Below are 24,065 nucleotides of genomic sequence, written 5' to 3'. Positions count from 1 at the left end.
TCAAGGGCACATAACCCAGAAATGACAGAAGTAGTATCTGCACCTCATTCTCCTAACTTGTACCTGTTCCAGTGTTTCTGAGAGCACTGTGAGTGGATGACAGTCAAGAAGAGCAAAGCCTGCTTAGCACTAGTTATAAGGAAAAACGAAGTCACTATTTAAAGGCATTTTAATAAAAAGCACACATGCCCTAGGAAAGGATTCCAAACACCAGAAAGTGCAGTTCTTTTTGATATCATACAATATGTCAATTTCAAACTCATTTAAATAAAATAAATAAAGGGAGGGAAGAATAAGTCTTGAAGTCAGGCTCAGAGTCCAAGAGCAGATATAGAAGAGTCTCCCAAGGAACTGGGTCGATCAAACTCTTAGGAAATAATATGAAATGGGATATGCATCCTATTAGTCAGCATTTCATTACTATAACAAAATGCCTGAGGCAGCTAGTTTATAAAAGAAAAGAGATTTATTTTGACTTACAGTTCTGGAGGCTCAAAGTCCAAGATCAGGTGACTTCCATCCGCTCAGCCTTTGGTTCTTGCTAGCAGAGTTCCAGGGGGTGCAGAGTGCCACATGGTAACAGATTAGCAGTGTGAGCGTCAGCCTATGTCTCTGTGGTCTCTTATAAAGCCACCAGGATTTACCCATGGGGGCTCCACCCTCACAACCTAATCTAATCCAATCACCTCCCAAAGGCCCCACCTCCAAACGCCATAGTTTAAGTTCCCACTCTCTTAGTACCGTCAACATAAGACTTGGAGGGACCAAACCTCTAATACATGGGACTTTGGAGGTCATTCAACATCCAAAACCACCGCATATGAACTGAGTTTTTCACAGGAATTGCTTACCTATACTTAGTCACATCAATCAGCACACACTGATTGCAGGCAACTCTATGCGGGAAAGACAAATCAGCCCCTGCTCTTTGAGAGCTCACTGTTCAGTGACTCCAGTGCACCCTGGAGATGCATTGTGTGGCCTGTGCTCTTCATTCAGGACCACACGCAGAAGGCCCATGGGTGAGCAGGCTGCTGTGCTCACCTAGAGGGTTATCCTTTAGGAGGCTGCAGCTTCCTGCCCCCCTCCTAGCCCACTCACCCAATGTGCTCAAGGGCACCACTGTCCCTGTTGCAGCAGGGAACCTTCTCTGGCCGGCCACTAGTAGAGAACCATGCTCAGTCTCCCGAGACACAGCACGGTTAACGAAAACAACCTCAATCTGTGAGTCAGAAAACCTGTCCTCCAGTACAAGGTCCCTTCTTGTTTACTGGATATTTCACTTGACCTCCATTTCCTCCTCTGCAAAAACAAGGAAGCCAAATGAACACTGCCATCTCCTTCCCCTCTAAATGTGAGGTATCCAGGGGCTACGCTGCTCCACCACCGCTTTGTTTCACAGCTTTGCCACCTCGGTTGTGTGAACTGAAGGGTGGCTGCAATTCCATGTCTTGCTCCAGAATAATGCGGTGAGGAAAGCATGTGAGAAGCAGGGAGAGTGCAGGGAGCCAGCGTGTGTTCAACTCCCACCTCCTGTCACCAAGGAAGAGCATCAGAACAGAACTCAGCAGAATGTCTAAGCCCGAAGATCAGCAAGGGGAGTTTCCCCAGCTGTCAACATCAGGTCTGAGACCCACACAGTCTCCCACAGCCTCTGCCCACCCAGCTGCCCTGTCTCCTGCAGTGGTCATGGTCACCCTTCTCTCAACCAACCTCCTTTGCTAGCACCTGATAAACTGTCACCATGCTCTCTTTCTAGGACTCCCAGGTCTCTGCCTAGTGAGAGTTCCATCTATATCTCACATGGTAACGTTAGCAAGTTCCCTTCATGGGACTTTACAATGAGAGGAAGACGGATCAACCCAACTCCAAGCACAACCTCAAATTCTTGAGGATACTTTTAAAACCAAATCTTGGATGGCGGATTCCTAGAAAATATGACCAATAACTAGTCCTGCATTTGTGTGCTACAACGTCTCTTTTTAACGCTCGGCAAACATTCTACACACTGTGCGATTTGTCACAAGTGTCAACGTTCTGGCCCTCACATGGTGATTTGCTCCAGAGACACTGCAAGGACTCCCCACTGGGTGGTGAGTAGGAAAATCTTTGCAATTAATATTAGTGCAGGAATCGGGCCAGGATTTAACCCTTGCCTCTTCTGATTACCTTATCATTGCATTGTTTAAAGTCTCTTCTTAATCTCTAATCCTTTCTTCTTAACACCTCTTTTGCTTCAGATGAAGTGTTTCCAAGGTCTTATACAGTATATATTTTATCAATGGTAAATAGACTTTAATAGATTATTTACACTTTTTAAAAAGACATATTTACTTATTTGAGATGCAGAGTTACAGACAGAGAGAGGGAGAGACAGAGAGAGGTTTTCCATGTGCCGATTCACCCCCCAAGTGGCCACAATGGCAGAAGCAGGACCAATCTGAAGCCAGGAGCCTCTTCTGGGTCTCCCACATGGGTGCAGGGGGCCCAAGCACTTGGGCCATCTTCCACTGCTCTCTCAGGTCATTAGCAGAGAGCTGGATTGTGAGAGGAGCAGCTGGGACACGAACAGGCACCTGGGTGGGATGCCAGTACTGCAAGAGGAGGCTTAACCTACTACTCCAGAGCGCTGGCCCCAGATAGATCTTTAATGATCTTTACAATATGTTTTGTGGTTATGGTCTGTCCATGTTTTGTTATTGGTAATTTGCATTTTGCTAAACATTTTCAAATACATCATAAAATTTCATATACTCTCCCATTATAATTATTGTCACCATGCACACGCCTGTGGTTGCATCTCCATTTTCAGTCCTAACACTGCATATGTTTGTTTTCTTTTCTACCAACCCTCAAAACATTTGACCTTCTAGCCCTCATCTCTGTTCCACTCTCTTAGACCTCACCCGTGCTCATGGCTTCAGCTACCATCTGTGGGCTAAACAGACTCAAACCTTTTTTCTTAAGTTCGCTGGCTTAATTTTGAAGGCACTTCAAAAAGTTAGTGGGAAAGTGGAATCAAAATATAAATATATTTTGGTATTAAGAAAAAAAGAAATCTGGGCTGGCGCTGTGTCACAGCAGGTAAAGCTGCTGCCTGCAGCATCCCATATGGGTGCCGGTTCGAGACCTGGCTGCTCCACTTCCTATCCAGCTCTCTGCTATGGCCTGGGAAAGCAGTAGAAGAAGGCCCAAGTCTTTGGACCCCTGCACCCATGTGGGAGACCAGAAGAAGCTCCTGGTTCCTGGCTTCGGATCAGCGCAGCTCCGGCCATTGCAGATAACTGGGGAGTGAACCAGCAGATGGAAGACTCTCTTTCTCTCTGCCTCTCCTCTCTCTGTGTAACTCTGACTTTCAAATAAATAAATAAATCTTAAAAAAAGAGAAATCCATGCAGATTTTGGTAACACATAATTTCCATAAACATTTTGAAAGAATCAAACTTCTATCTTTAGCCCTGATCATGTCCCTGAGCTCTGCAACCACAAAACAATTGCCTGTTCTAAATCTCCACGGACATTTGAAAAGTTATCTTATGGGGCTGGCATTGTGGCATAGCAGGTAAAGCTGCTGCCTACAATGCTGGCATCCTATATGGGTGCTGGTTTGAGTTCCAGTTGCTCCAATTCCTATCCTGCTTCCTGCTAATGGCCTGGGAAAGTAGTGGACAATGGTCCAAGTCTTTGGGTCTGTGTGGGAGACCCAGACAATCTCCTGGCCCCTGGCTTTGGTTTGGCCCAGCCCTGGCCATTAAGACCATTTGGGGAGTGAACAAGCGGATGGAAGATTTCTCTCTCTCCCTCTCTCTCCCTCTCTCTCTCTCTCTAACTCTGCCTTTCAAATAATTTTTTTTAAAAAAAAGTTATCTTATGTGTGTTGTACAAAATGGAATTCATCAGCTTTCCCAGTAAACCTCAGCTCCTCTACTCTACCTTATTTCAATGATGTGACCCACATCCTTATCAACTGCTACCTATCTCAGTCTAAACACCTCTTAATTCCTTCCACTCCACTCAACCCTGAGTGTCCCACTCCACTCAACCCTGAGTGTCCAGAAGTATTCTAGATGACTGTGCTGCCTGCTGAATGGGATCCATATATTCCCTTTGTCCTCTTTCCAGTGAATTCTCTTGCTACAGCCTAAGCAATCTTTTTTTTTTTTTGACAGGCAGAGTGGACAGTGAGAGAGAGAGACAGAGAGAAAGATCTTCCTTTGTCGTTGGTTCACCCTCCAATGGCCGCCACGGCCAGCACGCTGTGGCCAGCGCACCATGCCTATCTGAAGCCAGGAGCCAGGTGCTTCTCCTGGTCTCCCATGGGGTGCAGGGCCCAAGCACTTGGGCCATCCTCCAGTGCACTCCCTGGCCACAGCAGAGAGCTGGCCTGGAAGAGGGGCAACAGGGACAGAATCTGGCACCCCGACTGGGACTAGAACCCGGTGTGCCGGCACCTCAAGACAGAGGATTAGCCTATTGAGCCACGGTAGGCCTCTAAGCAATCTTTTTTAAATTTTGAAATAATTTGAGACTTACAGAAAAGTTTCAAATTTGTGAAGAATTCATAGTCCCCAGATTCTTTAAATATTAACATTTTATAATTTTTTTATCATGATGGGTTTATCATTCATCACTCTTTCTTGGTCTCTTTCATTCTCATTTATTCTCTTTCTCACTCTCTCCTCCTCGTGTCTGTCTCATGTCTATCTCTTTCCCACCCTTCCCTCTCTCCACATAAGTGAATTTCCCCTAAACCTTCTGAAACTAAGTTGCATACACACTGTCCCTGCACTCCTATGTATTCCAGTGTGTAAAGACAATATTCTTTTAGATAATCAGAGTGCAATGATCAAAATCCAGAGATTGACACGGACACCTAGGATTGAATCAACAGACCTTTCTCAAACATTCCAGATCCCAGCAATGTCCTTTATAGTAACAGATGTAAGTTCTGGCACAAGGCTCGGGGGCCATGTCTCTTTAGAGTCCTTCTACACAGAACAGTCCCTAGTCTTTGGCTACTTCGATTCTTTTCCAGGATGCAGGGCATTTATTTTGTGGGATGTCTTCCCAGTTGGGTGTCTTATGTTTTCCCATGAATGAATTCATATCACACGCTGTAGACAGCAGAGTCACAGAAAGGACATTGTGTTCTCAATGCATTACATGGGGAGGCATGGGGTGTAGATTCTTTAGAATACTGGTGGTGGTAACTTCGATCACTTGGTTATAGATCTCTCTACTTAAAATTAACTATTTTCCCTTTGCAATCAATAAGCATCTTCTTTGTGGAGGGGTGGACACTGTGGCATAGTGAATTAGGCTGATGCGTGGAGCACCCACTGATTTTTTTTAAATATTTATTTATTTGAAAGGCAGAGAGTTACAGAGAAGCAGAGACAGAGAGAGAGATAGAAGTCTTTGTTTTGCTGGTTCACTCCCCAAATGGCCACAGCTGCCAAAGCTGGGCCCATCCGAGGCCAGCAGCCAGGAGTTTCCTCCAAGTTGCCCATGCGGGTGCAGGGGCCCAAGTACTTGGGCCTTCTTCCACTGCTGTTCTAGGCTATAGCAGAGAGCTGGATCAGAAGTGGAGCAGCCAGGCCTTGAACCAGCATTCATATGGCATGCCAGCACTGCAGGTGGCGGCCCCACACCCACTGATTTGAATCCTGGCTATTCTGCTTCCAAACCAGCTCCCTGGCTGGGAAGCATTAGATGATGGCTCAGGTACTTGGGTCCCTGCCACCCACGTGGGAGACTCGGATGCAGACCCGGCTCCTGGTTTTAGTCAGGCTGAGTCTTGGTTTTTGCAGGCATTTTGTTGGTGAATGAGTGGATGAAAGATCTCTCTCTCTCTCTCTTTCTTCCCTGCCTTTCAAAATAATAAATAAATAAATCTTTTTAAAAAATAAATGGAGCAAATATCCTTGTCTTTTTAAAACAATTTTATTGTTGCAACATACTTTGAGACTATTTGAAAGCCCTGTTTCTTATCAAACTTTAATCCACAAGGTCTCACATTAACTGATACGCTCTGCCTTGAAAGTTTCAATGATTTCTCATGCCCTTCTGCTAGACACTGGAATCTTTATTTGGCCAAAGGCCCTGAGTGGTCTGGCCCTTGCTCACCTGAGCAGCCCTCATCTGGAGTGACTCTCCCACTTGCTCGTGACTCAAGTCACACTGGCTGCCCTTAGTCACACATTAATGCATGGGGCATTTTCCCTAGGTAGGACTTTCCTTCAGGCTGCCCCCTCTGCCTGGAAGGTGTACTCCATTCCTCCTGGCCTGGTTATTTCTGGCTCGACTTAGATATCACTTCTACAAGGAAGAATTCCCTGTCTTCACACTAAGGTAAGTCCTATAACACTTTTAAAAAAATATTTAGCAGCTAGCATTGTGACATAGCGGTTTAAGCCACTACCTATCACACCAGTTTCCCATATGGGTGCCAGTTCATGTTCCAGCTGTTGTACTTCCATTGCAGCTCCTTGATGATGGCCTGCGAAAGCAGCAGAGGACGGCACAAGTGTTAGGGCCCCTGACACTCCCATGGGAGATCTGGCTGAAACTCCTGGTTCCTTGTTTCGGCCTGGCCCAACACTGGCCACTGTGGTCTTTTAGGGAGTGAAGCAGTGGATGGAAGATAAGTCCCCCCCTCTCTCTCCCTCTGACTTTCAAATAAATAAATAAATCTTTTAAAAATGTTTGTTTTTCATCTACTTGAAAGGTAGAGCAACAGTGAGATCTTTCATCCACTGCTTCACTCCACAGATGCCTACAACAGTTGGGCCAGGATCTGGGCCAGGCTGAAGCCAGCAGCCCAGAGCTCAATCTGGGTCTCCCACATGAGTGACGGGGCCCAAGGACTAGTGACATCATCTGCTGCCTCCCAGGATCCATTAGCAGAAAGCTGTATCAGAAGTGGAATAGACAAGACTGGAACCAGGCATTCCAATGTGGGATGCAGGCATTCCAAGTGGTGGCTTAACCCTCAGTGCCACAAAACTTGCCCTCTATATAACTTTCTCATGGTAGTAGGAGTCACTGTTGGTTGCTTCCTTTCTTTATTCCCTGAGATAAGAGAACAAGTTACCAGAAAAAGGGATTTAGGGAAAAATTTTGTGGACACCCAAAGACCATAATCAAGAGCTCCGCTGCCAACATGCCTTCCTCTCCTGGTCAGGGTGTTGACCTTGACCACATCAGTGTCACAGAGCCTCTGCACAGGCTGAGCTCACGCCACTGCCCTTGACATCAACAATGAACACAAGTACGTGTTGTCTTCTCCACGGCAGACTCAATGCTCAAGGGGAGTTGATGACGGCACAATGGTCAGGCTTGTTTCTCCTGGAGGAACTCTTCAGTTCCTGGCCACTTCCAGGAATGCAGTGTCTTGGGCTTCTGGGAGGTGAGTGATTTGTGGGTCTTCTTTTTTTTTTTTTTTTTAATGGCTGTGGACAACTTTCAGCCCTGCCTTCTCGGCCTTCAAAGCTTTGGCTTTGGGAGAGGCAAGAGCTTTCTTCTTCACCTCCGATGCCATCTTGGTGAAAAGTTCATTAAAGTTTTATCATGAGATTGCAGCAATTTAATCACATATTTAAGCCACACTGATAGTTCTAGTTCTCTTGCTTTCCACCACATCTGCAGTTACTTCTTCCGCCGAAGTCTTGAATCCCTCAAAGTCATCCACGAGGGTTGGAACCAACCCCTTCCAAACTTCTATTAATGTCGAGATTCCCACCTCCTCCATGGATCACAAACATTCCTCATGGCTTCTAGAAAGGCAAATCCTTTCCAGAAGGTTTTCAATTTCCTTTTCCAAGATACATCAGAGGAATCACTTTCTGTGGCAGCTATCACCTTACAAAATGTATTAAGTAATAAAACTTGAAAGTTAAAATGACTCCTTGATCCATGGGCTACAGAGTGGATGCTGTGTCAGTAGGCATGAAAGCAACATTAATCTCATACATCTCCATCAGTGCACCTGCTCACCCAAGTGCACTGTCAATGAGCAGTGGTACTTCGAAACAAATCTTTTTTCCTAAGCAGTTCTCGACAGTAGGCTTAAAATATGCAGCAAGCCAGGCTGTAAACAGAAGTGCTGTCATCCAGGCTTTGCCATTCCATTTATGCAGCACAGGCAGAGTGGGTTGACTCCAATGCTTAAGGGCCCTAGGATTTTCAGGATGTAAATGACAACTGGCTGCAAATTAGTTACCAGTTGCATTAGCCCCCTAAAATGAATCAACCTGGCCTTTGGAACTTTGAAGTCAGCCATTGACTTCTCCTCTCTAGTTACGAAAGTCCTAGATGGCAGTGTCTTCCAATATAAAGCTATTTCACCTGGTTAGTAAATCTGTGGTTTAGTCCAGCCACCCTCATCAGTGCCCTTAGCTGGATCTTGGATGGACAACTTGCTGTAGATTCTCCTTCTCCTTCAGCACTTGCTGCTCTCTCTTTCTTTCTTTCTTTTTCTTTTTTCTTTTTTTTTTTTTTTTTGACAAGCAAAGTGGACATTGAGACAGAGAGACAAAGAGAAAGGTCTTCCTTTTTCCATTGGTTCACCCCTCAATGGCCGCCACAGCTGGCCCACTGTGGCTGGCGCACTGCGCTGATCTGAAGCCAGGAGCCAGGCGCCTCTCCTGGTCTCCCATGCGGGTGCAGGGCCCAAGCACTTGGGCCATCCTCCACTGCACTCCCTGGCCACAGCAGAGAGCTGGACTGGAAGAGGATGCAACAGGGACAGAATCCGGCGCCCTGACCAGGGCTAGAACCCAGTGTGCCAGCGCCGCAGGCAGAGGATTAGCCTATTGAGCCACGGCGTCGGCCGCTGCTTTCTCTTGAACTCTTATGTTACAGAGACAGTGTCTCTCCTTCAACCTTATTACTTAATCTCTGCTACCTTCAGAGTTCTCTTCTGCAGATTCCTTGGCTTTCGGTGTTGTGGATTGAAGAGAGGTAAAGTGAGGCTCTGGACTAGGCGCTGGCTTAAGGAAATCTTGTGGCTGATTTGATCTTCTCAGACCACCGAGACTTTGTATCAGTAGCAAGGCTGTGTCACTTGCTTTGCTTTTTTAAGAAAAAGACTTATTTTATTTATTTGAAAGGTAGAGTTACACAGACAGAGGAGCGATGGAGAGAGAGAATCTTCCATCTGCTGATTCACTCCCCAGATGGCTGCAACAGCCAGGGCAGGGCCAGGGCAAAGCCAGGAGCCAGGAGCCAGAAGCTTCATCTGAGTCTCCCACGTGGGTACAGGGGCCTGAGCACTCGAGTCACCATCCATTGCTTTCCTAGGCTCATTAGCAGGAAGTGGACCAGCTGGGTCTCGAACCAGTGCCCACATGGGATGCCGGTGCTGTAGGTGTCAGCTTTACCTGCTAAGCCACAGGGCTGGCTCTGCTTCACTGTCTTATTAGTCAAGTGTTCACAGGAGCAGCATTTCTAATGTCCTTCATGAACGTTCCTTTTCATCCAAGCCTTGGCTAACTTTCTGGCACAAGAACCCCAGCTTTAGGCCTAACTTGGCTTTTCTTTTAAAAAAAAAAAAAGATTTATTTATTTATTTAAAAGTCAGAATTACACAGAGAGAGAAGGAGAGGCAGAGAGACAGAGAAGTCTTCCATCTGCTGGTTCACTCTCCAATTGGCCACAACGGCTGCACCTGTGCCAATCCAAAGCCAGGAGCTAGGAGTTTTTCAGGGTCTCTCACACTGGTGCAGGGGCCCAAGGACTTGGGCCATCTTCCACTGCTTTCCCAGGCCGTGGTAGAGAGCTGGATTGGAAGTGGAGCATCTGGGACTCGAACCAGCGCCCATATGGGATGCCGGCACTGCAGGCAGCAGCTTTACCCACTGTGCCACAGTGCAGGCTCTCTATCTTGGCTTTCAACATGCCTTTCCCCTAAGCATAATCACTTACAGCTTTTGATTGAAAGTGAAATATGTGTGATTTTCCTCTCACTTGAACACACAGAGGTCATTGTAGGGTTACTAATTGGCCATGTTTCAATATTTTTATGTCTCAGGGAGTAGGGTGGCCCAAGGAAAGGGGCAGAAACAGAGAAATTTGTTAATTAAGTTCACCTTCTAATGTGGGCATAGTCCCTGGTATCCCATAACAATTACCATAGTAATATTAAAGATCACTGATCCCTTTGCAACAGGCATTTGGCTTAGCAGTTAAGAGGTCACTTGGGATACCCACACCCCATATTGGGGTGTCTGAGTCCAAGTCTCGGCTCTGACCTTGATTCCAGCTTCCAGCCAATGTGTGACCTAGGAGGAAGCACATTACGGCTTAGGTAGATGAATCTTCCACCCATGTGGGACACCCAGACTGAGTTCCCGGCTCCTGGCTTAGACCTGGCCCAGCTCTGGCCACTGGGGACATTTGGAAGTGAACCAGTGGATAAGAGGTTGGGAACTCGCTCTCTCACTCTCTATTGCAAATAAATAAGGTGATCATGGATCATTATAGCATATAATAATGAAACAGTTTGAAATACTGCAAAAATTACCCAAATGTGACACAGACATGAAGGGAGCACATGTCATTGAAAAATGGTGCCAACAGATTTGCTGGATAGAGGGTTGTCATAGGCCTTCAGTCTGTAAAATCTCAATATTAGTGAATGCAATAAAGCAAAGCACAGTAAGACAAGATATGCCTGCATCTCTTATTTCTCTTTCGTGTCTTATTGAATTTACCAGGAACTCCAATGTATGTTTCCTTGTTCCTAATTTTTTAAAAATATTTATTTATTTATTGTAAAGGCAGAGTTACAGAGAGGCAGAGGCAGAGAGAAAGAGAGAGGTCTCCCATCCACTGGTTCACTCCCCAAATGGCTGCAATGGGCGGAGCTGGGCCAATCTGAAGCCAGGAGCCAGGAGCTTCTTCTGGGTGTCCCACACGACTGCAGGAGCTCAAAGACTTGGGCCATTTTCTACCGCTTTCCCAGACCACAGCAAAGAGCCTGATCAGAAGAGGAGCAGTCAAGACTCTAACTGGCACCCATATGGGATGTCGGCACTGTAGGTGATGGCTTTCCTTGCTACGTCACAGTGCTGGCCCCTCCTTGTTCCTGATTTTAAGGAGAAAGCCTTTAACATTACACTATCAAGTACACTGATTGTTGTAGCTTTTTGTATGTTTTCATTAGATAAAGGGAGCTCTTTTCCACTACCAATTTTCTGAGACTCTTTGACATCATGGAAAGATATTGAATATTTCCAATTGCTTTTTATGCATCTATTAAGATAATCATTATAATTTATAATCTTTATTTTATTCTAAAAGCATGTTAATTATACTGATTAATTTTTGAATAGCATACCAAAATGATAGTCCTAAAATAAACCAATCTGAGAAGATTTATGGTCCTTTTTATATATTTTTTCAGATCATTTCATGAACTTTTATTGCCATGTACAAAAGCACATGTTTGCATCTACATTGTAAACTCCAAGTTGTGTTTACATATGTGTGGATACAAAACAAAGTTACTGTTGGAAATATCAAAAGCAGCAATATTCTTAGCCCTATGTTTGATCTATTTCTTTTGCCTGCTCCATTAACTTAACATTAATGATTGCTCTTAGGTTTGCCCAGAGAAGTCCATGTTTAGTCTTCTCTTGGGCCATTCCAAGTAAGTCCTCTGTGCCATGAGAGTTTTGAGCTTGTGATGCTGTTGGGAATGGAGGACTGTGGAATGGGTTCCAGCAAGATCAGGATGAAGTTATTGGACCCTTCATGGAAGAGATTGCAGTGGGCAAAGTAGAGGTCACGATGGCACCACTCACTCTGGACAAAGTTAGGAGGCAAGACAAAGATGGACTTGTAACTCTTCTCAATGCAGTTTATGATGTTTTCCACAATGCTCTTGCCAAGAACAAAGTCTCTCTAGTGCAGACAAATCCAGATATCTTTCTAACTCACTCTTCACCCAAACAGAATCACGCCCACTGTAGGAAATAAATGCATGGAACTGGAGATTTCTTTGGAGTTCCACTAAGGGGATGTTTTTAGCCCTGTGCCGGGCCTGGGTCTCCTGACACACCATCCTCAGATACCAGGTCACAGAAGCAGCCACCAGCAGCACGGTGGCCCCCATGGTGCCCGTCAGCGGAGCTGTGTGTGGTGCAGGATAACTGAGACACGTGAAAGTCCTTGAGCAGGGTTCTCTTGTAGCTTTCTGGGTAGGCACACTTATAGGAATCAGGCCAGCTCTCTACCACCTCACTTGACAGCTGGCCTATACTTTTGATGAATTCTCTTAGCTCGCATGTACAGTAGAATGGATTGCTTCCCACTCTTATCGATGCAATCTTCTGGTGCCTCTGGAAGAAAGGAGCTGATGGATGGGAAACTGAATTATGTTCAATGACCAGTAGAGAGAGGCTGCTGAAGGGGCCACACCCAGGGAGGTCCACTAAAGAACTGAAAGCAACATTGAATTCTTGCAACATCTCCAGATGGGTGACATCTTTAGGAACGGTCATTATTCCCTTATTGTAACCTTGGGAGGTAAACATCTGAGAACAGAGTCTTAAGAGTCCTGGAAGACAAATTTACATTTAATAAACTTATCGTCCAAGAGCAATCTACCTCATTTTCATCATTTCTTAGTGAATTTTGGCTAACATCCGATTGTTATAGAGACTTCATGTCCTTGGTGATATGAATTAAGTCTGAAAGTCCCTTTAATTGATTCCTCTGTAAATTAAATCCCTTTAACTCAGTTAAGGTTCCAGAATTTTAAAAAATCATTTCTGTTAAGAGGTTCTGGAAAAATCCAAACACGTAAGTGGGCTAATTTGGAGTGGACAAAGCATATGGATCATGTGTTTCCCAGACACTGTGAAATTGTAGATGTTCATATTTAACAATATTTTGCAGTTGCTACCTTAGGGAAGACTGAATGTATTACTGAAAAGTTGGTGTATAGACAAGGCCTTAAGGAAGTGTTAGAATAATTAAAATCTCTGAAGTCAAGTCGACCCCGTTCTTTCACCTTTGAAACTGAGATGTATGATTGAAGGCCAAGCCAACTGGAGGATCCTAAGGAAAGAATTCTAAGTCATTTCAATTTTGTTTAAGGTAAACTTTGATAACCTCAGATTCTTTCAAAGTTTTGACAGAACATTTAGGAAATAGGAACTTTCATTGTCATCTAGCACACAGCTAATATTAGAGCTGACACATCTAGCAAAATATGGAATTCCTTTCTGGAGGGGAAAACAACATGCAAACTCTTTGTGTTAAAATCTCAAAGTGCCTCAGGCTCTTCTTTTTTCCCCGGTAAGGACAGTTCACCAGCGAGACTTTAAGACTACAGGTTGCCCTGTGGAAAGGTTGTTAGTTATAGATTCAATTTCTTTCATAGCTAAAAAAGCTGTTTTGATTTTTCTATTTCTTCTTTTTCCATCAATTTGATCTGTTGTGGTTTTGAGGAAGGTGACAATTTTGTCTAATTAATCAAACTTAATCTTCAAGGTTTCTCGTGATATTCTTTTAATCTTTTAAATGTTTCTTACAGGATCTATAGACTTGCCTGCTTTTTATTCTTGATAATGGTCATTTGTGTTTGCTAGCTGTTGTACTTTAATCAATCAATCTATCCAGGAGTTTATTAATTTCATTAATCTTTTCCAAGAATTAACCTGCAGCCCTATTTCTCCTCTTCATTAATGGTTTGCGGTTTTTTTTTTTTTTTTTTTTTTTTTTTTTTTTTGACGGGCAGAGTTAGAGAGAGAGACAGAGAGAAAGGTCTTCCTTTTTGCCATTGGTTCACCCTCCAATGGCTGCTGCGGCCGGCGCATCACGCCGATCCGAAGCCAGGAGCCAGGTGCTTCTCCTGGTCTCCCATGAGGTGCAGGGCCCAAGCACTTGGGCCATCCTCCACTGCCTTCCCGGGGCATAGCAGAGAGCTGGCCTGGAAGAGGGGCAACTGGGATAGAATCCGGCGCCCCAACCAGGACTAGAACCCAGTGTGCCGGCGCTGCAAGGCAGAGGATTAGCCTGTTAAGCCACGGCGCCGGCCTGAGATCATGATCTTTTCTGACACATAAGCTTAAGTTTATAAACTTGAAGGTTAGTTTTAACTTCCTTCAACCTGTTTTATTATAGTTGTATGCTTTGTATGTGTATACCTACTTTTTATCATTTGTTTAAAAACATTAAGATGCAGGTTTGGTCACACAGCAAGTAAGAAGCAGAAATACACCTTACACAAAGTTATTTAGCCTTCACCATCTCCGCTCCTCTGAGTTCACACACTCTGTTGGTTTTGTTTGTTTCTAAAGTAGGAAGAGGACAGAGCAGGCAAGCAATTCGCTATTTGACTGTGGAGAAATACAGTCATTAATCTTTACTACATGGGGGCCAGCATTCTGGTGCAGCAGGTAAAGCCGCTGCCTGTGAGACCAGCATCCCATGCAGATGCCAGTTTGTGTCCCAGCTGCTCCACTTCCCATCCAGCTCCCTGATAATACCCTGGGGAAAGCAGCTGAACATGGCCTACGTGTTTAGGCCCTGCCACCTACATGGGAGATCCAGATGAAGTTCCTGGCTTCTGGCTTCGACCTGGCCCAGCCCCAGCCTTTTTGGCCATCTGGGCAATCAACCAGATTTCTGTCCTCTCTTTGTAACTCAGACTTTCAAATAAAAAAATCATTTAAAAATTAAAAAAAAAATCTTTACAACAGAACACCACTTCCTGTTCAAAAGAGATTCAAGTGGCAATGGCTAGGACTCAGAGTGAGAATGAACAAACTAATCTTGCCTGAATTCAGCATCTGAGAGTCATGTGAAATTACCCGAAATGGCCACAAGATGTCACTATCTTACACCACTTCGGAAACTCAAGCGTTTCAGATCATTTGTACAGAGGGATTTATCACTGGTAACTCAGAGCAGTTCAGTCATTTCTCCTATGTTCGGGGAACAGCCTGTGTTCTCTGAAATCAGCCTCAAGAGACGCTTCAAGTAAGGCTGAGACCCTGAAGGTGCTACACCTAAAAAACGTTAACCACAAGTCGCTGCCCACCCGTCTCCCAGGCCGAAACAAAGCAGGCCTGAGGCCTCTCACTTCTCCCCTACCCTGCCCTTTGCAAAGCTTCCCTCGGCACTTTCTGCTAATTCGATCACCCTTCCCACCTTGGATCTACAGGAAACAGTGATTTAGCAGTACCCCCAACCACGCTATTGGGGTTCAATGGTGCTGGCTGATTGAAATCTGCCTCACCCTTTCCCTTACCAAGACCAAGGTATTGAATTTTTGTGTGCATTTACTGCTTAATTCAGGGCTGTCTTATGTCTATTTTTGTAACGTAGTATTACTATCCAGTGTGTAAATCAAGTTTTTAAAGAAGTTTTAAAACACCAAAAACTATGTTAACCAGGAATAAGCATTAAATTTATTTTAAATACTCCATTCGTATGAAATCTACTAGTAGGTTCAAACTATACCTGTAGATTACTGATTTTTAAAGGTACGAAAAAGTTTGGAGAGTTGATGTATTTTATTAGTGCTATCTACAGAGATTCCTTTCATCAATATTTTTATTAAACCTTGATAAATAATCTTTCACAAATAGCAATTCAAGTTTGATGAGCTTGTGAAGGAAACAAGCGTTAGTTGCTTGGTAGGCTTTGGGGAGATCATTCAACTTTCTGGACCAAAAGAGTTGTTTTGCTGTGAAGGTCCATCCTACTGTCCAAACTGTCACTTAGCAGGCAGCGTGTTCGATGGTTCAAAGAAGGAGCCTCCATCTCCACACTGTGATGGGTTGTGAGATTTGCCCACGAAATTTTTTACTACTTGTTTGCAACGGATTTACCTTTTTAAAATTAAAATTGGGGAGGAAGGATGGCACTTGGCATGGTAGTTAAGGCACTGCCTGAGATGCTCATACTCTGTGTCTGGGTGCCCAGAGTCAAGTCCCAGCTCAGTTCCTGAATGCTGCTCCCCTGCTAATATGAACCCTGGAAAGCAGCAAGTACTTGGGTCCCTGCCACTCATGTGCAAGACCAAAGATCGAGTTCTTGTCTGCTGACTTTGGCTCCAGCCAGGCCAGGGCCCACTGGGGTGCATTTGGGAAGTGAACCTGTGGATGGCAGGTCTATTTCTGTCTCTCTGCCACTTGCATAGCAAATAAGTAACTTTTAAAATATTAAATTAGTAGACCATGCTCAAGCTGTCACTAGCTTTTCTTCCTCGGTGTGCTCCCTGGAGCAGAAAGAAAGGAGCAGAAGATTCATGATATGAGGACACACTCGCACTGTAGAGTGGAAAATTAAAATTCCAAATGCTACAAGAAGTATCAGGCTTTTATAAAAAACACCTGTACATAAAGCACAATTAGAAACATCCTGGGGGTTGTTGTGGCATAGCAGGTAAAGCATCTACTTGCTACGGTGCCATCCTGTATGGGTACTGGTTCACGATTTGGCTATTCCACTTCAGATCCAACTACCTGCTAATGGCCTGGGAAATCAGCAAAGAATGGCCCAAGCGCTTGGGTCCATGCACCCACATGGGAGACCTGGAAGAAGCTCCTGGCTTCAGCCTGGTCCAGCCTTGGCCGTTGCAGCCATTTGGGGAGTGAACCAGCACTCTCTCTGTATAACTCTTTCAAATAAATAAATGATTTTTTTACAAAAAAAAATAATATCAAAACCAAAAGCAAAACTACAAAACACAAACTGGACAGAGGCTGGAGTAAGGAGTAGGTGTGCCATGCCCCAGGCTCCTTCAGCACCCTCTACTGGTGAGCACTGGTCCTGCTGAAAGGTGGGAGGGGGTGTGGCCTGTAACAGAGGCAGAGATAGCTGAGGCCTCTGGGGTTCCCTGGGACCCACGGGGGCACTGCACCACAAGCCACAGTGGCCAGGTTGCCAACCAACAGCATCAGACTGTGCCCCTCCCTTTGAAATCCAAAGGAGACCAAGGAGATGGTGGGATGCGCCACTGTGCAGAAACATGTTGGGAGTTGGAAGTGGCTCAGCAGTTGTCCATGTTAAGAGTGAAACAGGAGAATTCTGCACCTTGTCGATTTTCTCACTGCCTTCCAGGAGGGGCAGCTCGTCCTGCAGGGCGGCCTACCCCCCAGTGACCCAACACTGACCTTGCCATCCGAGGTGCTGATGCAGTAGAGGCTGATCTCTGTGTCACCCAGGGCGGTGCAGGCTGCCTGACCCAGGACAAGATCCCCCGGGCTGTGCAGTCACTTCAGCATGACCGCTGATGTCAGAAAACATCAAAGAACCTCGGGGATCAGAGCCATAAGGGAATCCCCCAAGGAGGTCCCGGCAATGACACAGGTCCTAGTGAGCAAAGCTGTGACCCCAAGGATTGGGGCTGGGCTTCAACATCAAACGGGCTCCCACAGGCAGGTCCTGTGGTGACCAGGTAATGGGATTTCTTTTCTTTAAGATTTATTTATTTATCTGAAAGTCAGAGTTAGAGAGAGAGAGAGAGAGAGAGAGAGAGAGAGAGAGAGAGAGAGAGATCTTCCATCCACTGGTTCACTCCTAAGATAGCCACAATGGCCAGCACTGGGCCAAGCCAAAGCCAGGAGCTTCATCCGGGTCTCCCAGATTGGTGGCAAGGGCCCAAACACTTGGGCCACCTTTGGCTGCTTTTCCAGGTCACTGGAGCTGGATCAGCAGCAGAGCACCCGGGACATGGTCACACATACGTGAAGCTGACGTCCCAGGGACTTTATCCTGGCCCGGAAGTAGAGTGAAGTAAACACAGCTATGGAAATGATCCCAGGCATGGAGGACTGGGGCCTGGAGGGGGAAACCTGTCTGTCCTGCTGACCCCACAGGGAACAAAGTGTGTTCACCTTTGACCTGAGCCTGCTGGTTATACTTCTGAGTATCAGGTTTGCTGAGAACTGAAAAAATAAAAACATCACTTTTCTTGAAGCTGGTAACAGGAAGGACTTAGAGAGTCGCAGTCTCCTGAGGCCTTTCAGGAAACTTTCGGTTTTGTTTTTCGTTCGTTTTCACTGTGATCCTGCATTATACGTGGCCCCATTTCAGGGTGGAGTTTACAAAAGTCTGCGGAGCAGAGCGGCGTGGTGTGTAGGGAATCGGAATGTAGACAGCAGGGAGCAAGTGTGGGGCTGCTTTTGCCAAGATCAGGCGGTGTGCTCAGCCCCCCGCTGCTGGAAGCACTGGGCAGAAAGACTTGTCAGCTCGGCCAGAGCACTTCTGTGAAATGGGAAATGTTTGGGTTTTTTAAAATAATATTCTTTCTGTTGTTACTTTCTGTTCCTTTATTACTTGCATGGCTTGGCATCAGAAGCCGACATGTCCTTGTATTTGAAGGGTGAAATAAAACAGTGTGGTGACACTTTGAACAAAACCCCACAAATGAGAAATACAAGATAGCAACAGGTACAGGATCATGGATGGTTGAAAATTTTCTATTTTCTATTCATTGAACTTGAAAATTTTCTAGAAAGAATGATATTGTTTTGTAAGGGAAGCCACAACTAAACACCCAACAATTAGGGGGATGTTTGTCAAAACTACACATTCATTCACAGAATATGGTGCAGCCATTATACATCACTTTTAGGAGGTTTCTGTATCAACATGGAGAAATGCTCGTGACAGGATGCATCTGCAACAAGCTGGAAAGCCACACGCAGAGCAGACAGTGTGTCAGAGAGACTACATAAGAAGAGAACAGTGGGGCTGACCGTGCACAGCAGGCTAACCCACTGCCTGGGACACCAGAAGCACACACGAGTGCTGGCTGAAGTCACGGCTTCTCTGCTTCCGAGGTCCACTTCCGATCCCAATCCCGTTAATGCACCTGCGGAAGCAGTGGAAGATGGCTCAAGTGCCTGGGCCCTGCCACCCACGTGGGAGACCCACATGGGATCCCAGGCTTCAGCCTGACCTGTGGCCACTTGGGGAGTGAACCAGTGGATGGAAGATTTCTTTCGCTAAGTATGTGTGTCACTCTGCCTTTCAAATAAATAAACACATCTTAAAAAAAAAAAAAAAAAGGTGGGGGGAGGTGGGAGGAAGAGAATGGTGACTGCCGCCATGGAATGGAATCAAAAGGCCAAGGGCAGGCAGGGATGGGAAGGGGATTATGTTTCTCTGGACCCTTTTTTTCACATGGGTCAAATGGGCAAAATAATTCCACTCTGACAATACCAAGTTCTGCTAGGAATATGGGCAAGAGGGAGCAGCTGTAATCCATTGCAGAGAAGGGAAGATTCAGAAAACTATCTGGAGGCAGAGCTCCAGGGCAAGCTGAAATCATACCCTAAAATTCCACTTTACAGAATCCTCCCCCAGCCCACCCCCTCCACGAGTGCTCCAGAAAGAGCACACAGCAGCGTGTTCACTGCAACAGTTCATCGCCGTGGAGACACAAAAGAACCTGTTGGCCTATATGGCCTGAGCTGTGGACTCCCCAGGTTCCTATGCTGATGTGGCGTCTTAACCCCCAGCACCTGAGAATGGGACTGTGTTTGGAGATAAGGTTTATAAAGAGGTAAATACAAGTTAAAATGAGGTCACTGGGGAGGAAGGGCCTCAATCTGATATGACTGGTGTCCTCAGAAGGGAGCATGAGGACACAGACATACTCAGGGAAGACCAGCCAAGGAGAGGCCTCAGGACAGAGCCACCCTGCTGACAATTTGACTTCAGATTTCTAGCCTCGAGAATGTGAGAAAAGCCCTGACTCTTGGTTATGGCAATCCTCGTGAACACCAACACCATCAGTGGGAGGATGGCTGAATACACGCTTGGTTATGCAGACAGTGAAACGCTACATGGTATTTAACAAAACCACAAAGCAGCAAAAGTTATAAAAGATGAAAGTCCAAGCAATGTGGAATCCAGCGAATAGGGAACTCCCAAGAACGTGGTCCCAGCATGCTGGTCTTAACCCACCCAAGTCCTAGCAGCCAAAAGAGCTCAAAGCAGCACCATATTCCAGAGAAAGCCTGGACTCTCAGAGACCAGGAATGTGCAGCCACGGACTCATTACTCCTGCCATTTATAGTGCTGATCCCTAAATGCAGGGCCAGAACCCCAAACTCAAGATGCCCCCATCCCTCACCCCAGAGAAACAATCCTGCCACAAAGAATGGAATGTGTTCATTCATCCAACATTGATTCCAGTACCTCTAGTAAGGCAGAGTCTTCCTAGGTACAAAGGTCCAAAAAAGATACCAAGAAACAACTTGTTAAGCAGTTGGCAATTTAGAACAAGTCACAATCATAGCACAAGGGAGAGGGGAGAGGGGTTGAGGACCAACTACTCTGTTTCTAATCCAGCTTCCTGCTATGTGCATCCTGGGATACCGCAGGTGATGGCTCAAGTACTTAGGTCACTATCACTCACAGTGGGAGGCATGGATTGAGTTCCCAACTTCTAGCTTTGACCTGACCTAGCCCTGGCTATTGCAGACATTGAGGGTATGAACCAGTGGATAGAAAGTCAATCTCTCTCCCTCTCTCCCAATGTCTCTGCCTTTCAAATAAGACACAAATAAATACATTTTTCAAAAAAACTTAAGGCAGTGACACCCAAAGTCAGAAATGGCCCTTGGTTGCAGGAGATGGATTCCCTCAGCACTCAAGGAAAGAGTGAAGGCAAGGCTGGTTAGGACAGGAGGGTGTCAGCTTGGTGCTGTGGACAGCAGGAGCCGACAGGGTTTTGTTTTGTTTTGTTTTGTTTTTGAAGAGGAATGGCCTGATGAGCTGTCCAGGAAGATACTGTGGCAGCAGACATGGGGGACTGGAAGGAACAGGTTACTTGTGACCAAGTAGAAAACGTGTTCTGGCATCTGGTAGCTTTGCCAGGCCAGTGCACACAGAGACAGTGGCAACCTGGGCCTGGGACTGGAAATGCTGAGAGACCACATTGCCTGTGAAACAGAGACAATAGACAGAAAGACAGCCTGGGATGAATGGACCCCTGTAGCCAACTGCTTAGACCATGTAAATTTTAATGTCAAAAGTGCTTATCTCCTATGAATTTTCTTTGTCTGGAAACAAAAGGGGCTATTGGATCCCAAAGGTCATGTGGATCCAGAAAAGCTTTTCTTCTAGAAAAGCGCTGTGCTTTCCAGAAAATGTTCCCCATCAGCAATTCCAATAAAGTGATCTGTGTGGCTGCCCAGGCTTTGGAGGCCAAGGGAGACCCAAGGGATGCAGGGGTTCAGGCCCCAGATGCATACCAGCTCCCCTGTACACTCACTCTCAGGCCTAAGGGGGAGGCTCTGAGACCCACTTGTTCCCTGAAGTGCACTGCACCGAGAGTGTTTTTATAGAAAGCATGTGTAGGAAGTGCACCCTGCAGGGTTGGGGAACAGTTTTTCCTGCTAAGGGCCTTGTCAATATAATAACATTCGTGGGCCACGCAGAATTATCAACTTAAAAGTTAGCCTGCTACAGAGTTACTGGATATCAAGTGCAACCTGCAATTGCCTCGGCAAGGCCAGACCAAATGATTCTGCAGGCCTTACCCAGCCCACAGGCTGGACGTTTCCACCCCTGCTAGCAGGTCAAGGCCATTGGCTCCTGACCTCATCTCTGCTACACAAAAGATTGGTGAGGCGTCAGAAAAGCCAGGAAACTCCCCAGGTCTCAGCTGCCTCAGCTCAGGCCTGGCTGCACATCAGACTTGTGTGAGAAGCTACATAAGCATACCGATTGAGGGCAAAGCTCCAAATCAAACCAACTGATCCCAGGTATCTGGGACATGGAACCCCGGATTCTGTCAATCTGTGAAGGCATCTGCTACTGCACATCCCCAAGGTCTCCTCCCTGTAAGCTGGCCCTGGGCTTAGAAATGTAAATAAGCCCGGGCAACATGGCAGCCCCTCTGCACAGCCAACACTGCCAAGTGGCCACTACTTCCCGGCTCCAGTCTCAATTCTTACTGCATTCTCTACCCTATTCTGTTCCCTCTGCTCCTCTCCATCCTAGCCAAAACTGGAATCAGCATGATGCTTTTTAAAGGTGGCAGTGAGAAACATTCCATAGTAGCCCAGCAATTCGACACCTTCCTACTCAAAGTCACCTTGACCACTGTACCCACTGGCAACTCTCCTCCTAACAGTCCAAATCTCTGCCACCTCTTTACTCTGCGTCTGACTGATCTATACCTCATTCTCTCAACGTTCTCTTGGTTTCTCCAGTAAAGCAGTGTATGTCCCCACACCATGCACCAACTACTTAACAATTAGGCTGAGCCTTGCAAATCTCAAAATGCATCAAGGACTACATCAAACAAGGAACGCAAAGCAATGACAGAAGTTGCAGAACTCTTTCTCTTTAACATAACCAGATGCTTTGTCTTGGCTCCCACCCCACCAGCTTATACTCCCTGCTGAAGCAGCAGAAGCATGCAATGGCAACACCACCATTTCCTCCACGGTCCTGAACGATGCTACTCGACCGAGAAGATGTGTGATGAGGAGTTAACAGTCAGCCTTTTGTATATTTCTCCACTCCTTGCATGGTTAACATGCTCCCCGTGTGGCAGGGCCAGCCAGTCTACACCAGGAAACCACTGGAGGGGTGAGCGTTTACAGCTGCTATCAGCTCTGCTCTAACGAAGAGCTCGCAATCCAGAGTGAGATGCACTTTGGAGTCAGCCACACCACGATTCAAAATCCAGCTCCTGCACTGAGTGATCCCGAGCGAGTTACTTATAGGAGGCCAACAATCCGTACTAGCCTCTTGCTTTAGTCTCCTGCAGATCAGGCCACACCTAAATGCAGCCACAGATGCTAAGGAAGCAGGTACATGCCTCAAACAGGCCAGTTTTCTCAAAAACAGGAGAACCCAGTCTGCATAGTGCAGAGGTCGCTTCTGCTTTAATTCTTCCAGGAAAAAAAAAAAAGGACACTCTGGACTAACCGGATGTGCACCCACCAGCTTTTTGACTATTGCTCTGTTTCCTTGTTCTCGCCTTACAAAATGCACTGTTCTGCCAGTGGGAGCTCTCGTTCTCTTCTGTAGAACACAGGCTGCTCCAGTGAGATCTATTACTAAACTTCTTGCAAGTTTGTCTCTTGACATTTGTTACATACAGTCTCTGAGCCTTGATTTCCGCATTTGGGAAAAGTGAATAATACGGCCAACTTGACAGATCTGCAGGGGGTGATGTGAAATAAGAGCCACTCTGCTCGTGGGCCTCGTAAAGTCCTTTTCCAAAGCCTGGAAACTTCAAATATCTCTCTGAAAGGGGACAAGCCAGCTCAGGACCTCCGTGGGCACTGGGAAAGCCCAGCCTGTTCCTGGGTGGTGGCTGCACGGACTACACTGGCAGGTTCAAGGACAACATCCAATTGCAAGGGCAAGCTTAACTCTGCCTGCACCTGAGGCTAGAGCTCAATGACACTGCCCTGGGTAACCAACCTTCAGGCACTGTAAAAGGTAGCTCCAAACTTGCAGGGAAACAAGGATAAAGGCAACTGATCCTTTCCTAGTTTCCAAGTGCTGAGGTTGGCCTCAGCACGCCCATAGGACATGGTGCTGGGATCACGCCTTTCCGGGCACATGGTGAGCTTTTTGAGAACACAGAAGAGGTTTTCAGCATCTTTTACCTGCTAAGAGAGTGTCTGGCCCACAGCAGACAGGACACACTGGATAAGGAAGGGACTATGTTAATGAATGCAAGAATGGGCCATGTGATGCCGACCATGTAAACTGGCTGCTTGCATGATAATCTCACATAAAGTGCTTCCACAATTCACTGAAAACACAAGTATTTCTTTCAAAAACTAATTCCAGGAGGCAGAAATGACACTGCCCAGTGCAAAAGTCACTCAATTAAAACTGTCAAGAGCAAAGCATTAAACTAGCCCATTCAATCCCTCATTCATTCAACAAACACTGAATCTTCATTACATGCCAGGCACCATGCCAAATGCTAGAGAAAAAAAAAAAAGATGTGGTCCCTGGCGAGGCAAGGCATCCGTCAATTTTCTTAAAGTTTCTTTGTGGTTCTGATGTGTTGCAGAGCGGAGGTCCATCAGGGAGGACATGTGCTCAATGCCCAGAGCTTGCAGAGT

The 24,065-nt window shown here is 46.0% G+C and overlaps 1 protein-coding gene and 1 pseudogene across 1 annotated transcript in view; both read right to left on the bottom strand.

Moving 5' to 3' along the window:
- Positions 1–24,065, bottom strand: part of MBOAT1 (membrane bound O-acyltransferase domain containing 1) — a 245,629-nt gene that overhangs the window by 101,448 nt on the left and 120,116 nt on the right. The window contains exon 13 of the mRNA XM_062185359.1: positions 481–541. Coding sequence (XP_062041343.1) covers positions 493–541 — 49 coding nt within the window. The 3' untranslated portion in view covers positions 481–492. The remainder of the gene's footprint in view (positions 1–480; positions 542–24,065) is intronic.
- On the bottom strand, positions 11,391–12,881 carry LOC133756336 (toll-like receptor 1; annotated as a pseudogene).

This window comes from Lepus europaeus, chromosome 3 (assembly GCF_033115175.1).
Source record: "Lepus europaeus isolate LE1 chromosome 3, mLepTim1.pri, whole genome shotgun sequence".
In the NCBI taxonomy this organism is placed as follows: domain Eukaryota; kingdom Metazoa; phylum Chordata; class Mammalia; order Lagomorpha; family Leporidae; genus Lepus; species Lepus europaeus.
The sequence above is the reverse complement of the archived record's forward strand: the minus strand, read 5'-3'. Positions and strand labels throughout refer to the sequence as shown.